The 6724-nt window shown below is 38.6% G+C and overlaps 1 protein-coding gene across 1 annotated transcript in view; it reads left to right on the top strand.

The window, feature by feature from the left end:
- Window positions 1-1215, top strand: part of dpysl5a (dihydropyrimidinase like 5a) — a 30371-nt gene extending 29156 nt beyond the window's left edge. The window contains exon 13 of the mRNA XM_020920533.2: window positions 74-1215. Coding sequence (XP_020776192.1) covers window positions 74-159 — 86 coding nt within the window. The 3' untranslated portion in view covers window positions 160-1215. The remainder of the gene's footprint in view (window positions 1-73) is intronic.
- The last annotated feature ends 5509 nt before the right edge of the window (window positions 1216-6724 follow it).

The raw sequence follows: 6724 nt of genomic DNA, 5'->3' as shown, positions 1-6724 counted from the left end.
GTGTCTTTATTTCTTTGAGTTTTTGCAGTTTGTGACTTTATGGTGACTTTATATGACTTTTTATTTTCCATAGGAGCCCAGATTGACGACCACGTTCCCAAAAGATCTTCTGCCCGGATCCTGGCTCCTCCAGGGGGGCGCTCCAGTGGGATTTGGTAACTGCACAATGGTGAAACAGGAGAAGAAGAAGTTGTAGTTTTTTTTTTTATTATTTTTGGAGGTCGTTCCATTGGAAAGGTGTTTTGATTTCAGACACTGCACAATGTTTCTATAGGACTGTCCCACACTGCATTTAAAGAAGGTAGAAGTGAAGTAGGAGGAACCAAGTTTAGCTTTCGGTGACTGGATTATGTAGTGAACTTCTTGTAGTGTTCAAGACCAAGTACCAGACCAAACTCTCCACATTTTTATCACTTTATTACCATGGTGTGTGTATTAACGGGCATATGACAGGTTTGACTCTTTCATTTCTACTTAACGTGGTGGTTGGTGATGGGTTATTATAAATTATAGTTCCATACCAATCAAAAACAATCTATTGAAAATTACAGAAAGTATTTATAACAAAATCAAGATCATTCTATCAATTAATAAACTGGGGATTTTTTTAGTTTTAGCAAAAACTTGAATATGATGTTTACTGTGTTGTAATCCAACTTGTCATCGGCCCTTTAATCAGTGCACTTTAAATGATCACATTCTCAGTGGTGACAAACGGATAATGTCACCTCAGCTGCCCTGGGGCAAACTGACAGGAACGTCACTGTCATTGACTTTAATATCTGTGTGTGGTGTTTTGCCCAATGACACAACATCAGCCTTGCACTGGGGAGGAATCTATCCAACAACCCTCCAAACAACAGACAACATTTCATCAGTATAAAGGTGGGATCATTTGTGTGGTTGGCCCTTCAAAATAAAAGCCTGGTCTTCAACACTACTGTGTACACAGACTGTTCAGTAGTATCAGAGGTGGGTAGTGTAGGATCTGTTTGTTTATTTGTATTTTAGTATTTATTGTTTCTTACTTAGTTTTATTTATTGGAATTTGCACACTACTTTATCATTTCTTTTTGTTATTAAACAGTAATAATGGCTTATAACTGTTCAGATCTCACATTTTAAATCACAATATTGAGCTATAAAGAGTTAATAAAAGAAACTAGTGCACTGACTCACGCGTTACAAAACTGTGGTGTCCAACGGAGCTGATGTCACCATAAACATCATGACACTAAACCAGGTCTAAACCAGGTCTAAACCAGGACTAAACCAGGTCTAAACCAGGACTAAACCAGGACTAAACCAGGACTAAACCAAGCTGTGGACCCCTTCTAAGGAGCTGCACATCACACTAGAACAGAGTGGGGTCTTTTTTATATTTGGACAAAAACAACGACACGACGCTGCCCAGTCCTATGAATATCACCCATGAAGAACATCAAACTGGAGAATGAAGTGTGGATATCACAGTGGGCGTGTACGTCACAGTGGGCGTGTACGTCACAGTGGGCGTGTACGTCACAGTGGGCGTGTACGTCACAGTGGGCGTGTACGTCACAGTGGGCGTGTACGTCACAGTGGGCGTGTACGTCACAGTGGGCGTGTACCGGGAAGCTGAAAATGGGGTAGATCAGAGCAATGATGAAAATAAGTGACTAAAGATGACTCAAACATGCACAAATCCTGGTTTTATTACTGGTTTAAGTCCTGGTTTAGACCTGTTTTATTCCTAGATTTATTTATGGTTTAAGTCCGTCCAAGTCCCACTCTAAGTCCTGGCACAAATCAACTCTTAATAGTTGATTTTGCGTAGCACGTCCGCTTTAAGTGATTACGTACAGTTTTTGTATCATTCTTGTGTTATTTTTAAGTTGTTATTTGAATTTCTATTCTGCAATATTTTGTCTTTCACCTGCCCACCTCCGTCTAGTTTTTGTAACAGTTTTTAGCGTCTGTAGCTTGAGCCCTGATTTTTTTTTTTGTACTATTTTATTGACCTCACTGTAACATATGACTTTGCACTGATTATTTTCGAGGCCTTTTGAACAACTCATCTACTCAACTGTATTTTTACTCCACCCGTTACCGTAGCAACGTATCAGTATCAAATATATCAGAATGCAAGTGATTATTTCCATGTGTTTATTTATTGTTGCTTTAAAGGTACACTGTGTAACTTTTCTGCTGGTGGAGAGAGTCTGCTGTTTTCATATAGAAATGTCACCACTTTGCCTGGAATGTTCCGCAGTATAGCATTAGCACTAAGCCTTTTAATGAAGCGTTTATTGAATTTCAAGTGTTTTTATTGTAGGAAAATACATTAAAAACACACATTCTTACTGTGAGTGGGCTCGCCGTTCCACAGACTTGACCTGAGTATTTCTGAAGAACAAGCAGGTCTCTCTTCTCTCCCAGAAAGTTACGCAGTATTCCTTTAATTTGTTGTCCTGACACTACTGCTATAATATTGTATTCTTCCCATGTTTACAGTTTGATAATAGCTTTCCCTAAAATGTGAACTCTTGTTTTTGTGCATGGCAACTGGTATTACTAATATTGCAATATTTCTGGTAAAATTTTACGTTGCTTGAACCAAATTGCCTTTTCTTTTTCTCTTATATTCCAAATGTTTGATGCACTGGCTGCTATTTGACTCTAAAACTGTGATGGGCTTTTGTCTTCTGTCTGTACACTTCCCAAAACTTAGACATGACCAAAACATCAAACTAAAAATCATCTAGAAAAATGAAAAACAGGAATCTTTACTTATTCAAAAGTAAATATTTAGTTCACTGTGTCTCAAACTGGGGTCCAGGTGCTGCGTGAGACTAGATCTTTATGCTCCTGAGTTCTTACGTTATACTAAGTTAGTCCTGGTTTAGACCCAGTTTAGTCTAGACTAAGTCATGGTTTAGATCTCATCAAGTCCTGGTTTTAGTCCTGGTTTAGACCTGATTTAGTCCTGGTTTAGACCTGGTTTAAATCCTGGTTTAGACCTGGTTTAGACTTGGTTTAGACCTGGTTTAGATGTGGTTTAAGTCTTGGTTTTGTCCTGTTTTAGACCTGGTTTAGACCTGTTTTTTGTCCTGGTTTTAGACCTGGTTTAGACCTGGTTTTAGTCCTGTTTTAAATCCTGGTTTATTCCTCGTTTAATTTCTGGTTTAGACCTGGTTTAGACCTGGTTTTAGTCCTGTTTTAAATCCTGGTTTATTCCTTGTTTAATTTCTGGTTTAGACCTGGTTTAGACTTGGTTTAGACCTGGTTTAGACCTGGTTTAGACCTGGTTTAGTATTTTTGGAGAACTGCCACTCTTCTTTGCTTCTGTTTCGTACTGACATCTTTGATACACACTTGTACTTCAGCGTGTTCCTCATTTGCTTTTGGACTTTCTGTGTGTTACTTATTGTCTTAGTAAATGAGTACATGATTATAATGTCTGGGTGAGACTTTAGACCTTCCCTTCTGCCGTGTTTAATATGTTTGTTTTTTTATCTTGTCTAAATCTGCACTGACTCGTCCTCCTTCATTACACTGGTGCTCTACAACGTTTGGTCACTTTGATTACCTGGTGTTATTTTGCAGTTGTGACATGAAAATGCAAATAAACACAGTCAAAATTCCTTTTGTGTTTTAACTTAATTCTCCAGGATCCTCCACCAGAAAAGTTCCAAAATGCACCTTTAACTAAATCATAATTAATATCATTTTTATTATATTTAAGTTTTTACTAAGAAACATCGCCTAGTCTTTTGTGGCTTTGTAATTTAGGTGAAGGTAAGGCCATAATTTTATTTCCTGGGCATAAGTCATCACCTTGTTTCTATGGATACAGATGTTATTGCCCTGTCTGGAATGTTCCACAGTGTGACATTAAACAGCTCGACTTTACATTTATTCAATTACAGGTGGTTTTAAAGCTCAGAAATACCTCGAAAAACAGACATTGTGACTGTGAGCTGGATCACCTCTCCACAGACCTGACCTGTAACTTGGTCTAGTTTGGTCTCCATGAAGATAGAAAGGTTTAATGTCATACTGTGAAACATTCCAGACAAAGCAATAACATCTCCATGGAGAAAAGCTTTTGACAGAGCCTCCAGCAGAAAAGTTACACAATGCAGCTTTAACTTCAAATAATATATAAGCACTAAAAATATGTAAACTAAAAATCTATGCACATGTTGTAAGGTATCTACAATGGTTCAAAATCCCATTAAAACATTAACCAGGCTGGTGCCTTCACTCAATTTCATTTCTCTCCACTGACTAGATCAGGAGTCAAAATACACCAGAGCATTCACAAAAAAGTGCGAGTTCGGCACCAGCCAATCAGAGAAGAGACATATATTCTGTGTTGGCAACAATTCCTGAGATCGAGGATTTAAAGCAGGAATAAAAAGAATGTTTGGTGAATTTTATCAAGGGTTAAGACATTATTATCCTTCTTCCTACAGGATTTGGGAAAAGCTTAATATACCAGTTAACCCTGTTAGTAGAGCATTACACACATCATGACCAAATAACAGCAACTGGTTAAATGATAAAAAGTAGCTGCACTGTCGAGTGAACGAATTCTAACACTGTGAGGTCAGACGGTTTCTGCGAAGCGTATATAGTATAATTAGTATTGTATAGTAGTAGTAGTAGTAGTAGTACTGTAGTATAGTTGAGTATGTATAGTGTAATACTACACACAGCAAAAAGTGGAGTGTGAAAATCGATTCTCACAGAATCAATTTTAACATTTTCCAGAGTTTATATGAGTCCAATCTGTTCTAGACTCTGCTCTAACATTGGACCAAAGTTAACGTTTAACCCCGAAATCAAGAGTTATATTCATGTTTTGAGAGTAAACAGATAACACTTTGTAGAGTTATCCTGATTTAGCAAAACAACACACAGAGGTGTTTGAATTTTACTCTTTATTTCAGTTAATTTAAAATGAAATTATGTACAAAACTGTTTCAAACTGGTCTACTCTCACAAGAGTTTGAAGTGGTGAATGGGAGGAGCCAAATTAACACTAAGAGAAGTTCAATTAACACTAGAGGAATTTTAATTAACCTCAACCACATCAGCTCTGGCAAATAACCCCAACTCGAACCCCCATTTAACTTTCAGTTAGGGCTGGGCAAAAATAAAAACATTTTTATCGCGATTAATCGCATGAGTTCGAGCGATTAATCACGATTAATCATGATTAATCGTATGTTATAGGCAAAACCAATTAATGAATTAAAAAGTAGAGTATAGCGCTCTTTTATTGGAAATGTAAATGAAAGAGCCAAACATTTGTTGTGCAGGGGTTGTTCACAGGGGAATCCTCAGATCCTTCAAGGTGTTCAGGGAAGGCTCAAGAAAAAATACTGAATGGATGTTTGTACTACTAATATTTATTGAATATTTTTTATGCTGTGAGTAATGAACACTACACTAGTAATAATGATATTTCTGATATTTCTTAGGAAACAAAGGGTTAATATAATGGAATGGAAATGGACCAATCACATTTTTTCTTCCAGTGGTATCTGGGTAAATCAGTGACTCCAACACTGAACTAAAGAAATAAGCTCAGCTCAGAGCCGGTGCCCACGAGCCCGCGGCCGGAGCCGGAGCCCGCGGCCGGGCCCGCGGCTCGCGGAGGGTCGGGCACGTTGCATCTCACGTGGTCAGAAAAAAAGTGAAAAAAGTGTCAAGAAAAGACGTCAAACTTAAAGAAACGCTCGTGGTGGACTTTTTCAAAATAAAAGCCAGTGAGAAACAGACGTTTACAATAAAATAAATAGATAAATAATAAAAACTGCTTTAACGGCGTTAAAATAATTGTCGGCGTTAATGACTTAATTAGTTAACGCAAAGTTAACGCGTTAACGTGCCCGGCCCTACTTTCAATTAATTAAAATAACACTTTTGGTGTCAAAAACTCTGAAATATTTTACCCTAAAATTTTAACCCTCCAGTTTTTGCTGTGTTGGGTTGTCATGATAATTAGGCTCCACATGGATTTATCGTTCAATAAATGAAAGTTGGAACAGTATATTTTGGATTTTGTTGATGTGTTTTGTTTCATTCACATGTTTAACACACAAACCTTCACATTTAGGCTGAACTCTTCTCTGAAACAGAAAACACTCTGTTCCACCTTGTGATGTCATGTGGTGATACAGGAAGAGCTCTTCTGTGTACTGTATAAACTCCACACACCTTCACTAGAATTATTCGGCTCATTACAGCCCTGGAATTGTGAATTTCTGCTGAACTAAAGGTTAAAAGGTCAATGCGGTGTTTTGTGAGTCAGCAGGAAAGCCCTGCAGCACAGAGTGAACACAGCCAGGAAGATCAGTGGTGCAGCTCTCCCCTCCCTGCAGAACAGGGCTGGAGTGGGTGTGGTACACGGGGGCACGCCGTCCACCCACTTCTCCCGACGTCAGATATAAAAAAATAACAAATATAAAATAGCTGCAACTTAAATATCAAACAGGAGCAACTGGCAATGATGAAAACAACCTGCATAGACTCATGAAATCTGCAGGACTGTCCTATAGAGACCTGAGACATGAGGGACCAGGACTGAACCAGGACTGAACCAGGACTGAACCAGGACTGAACCAGGACTGAACCAGGACTGAAACAGGACTGAACCAGGACTGAAACAGGACTGAAACAGGACAGAGTGTCAGGATGGGCCCGGAGTTGCGCCCGTGTAGAGCGTTGAGTGACC

The sequence above is a fragment of the Boleophthalmus pectinirostris genome, unplaced genomic scaffold (assembly GCF_026225935.1).
Source record: "Boleophthalmus pectinirostris isolate CB_2022bp ecotype Guang Dong unplaced genomic scaffold, ASM2622593v1 HiC_scaffold_10, whole genome shotgun sequence".
Taxonomy (NCBI): domain Eukaryota; kingdom Metazoa; phylum Chordata; class Actinopteri; order Gobiiformes; family Gobiidae; genus Boleophthalmus; species Boleophthalmus pectinirostris.
This window is presented reverse-complemented; position numbering and strand designations above follow the sequence as displayed.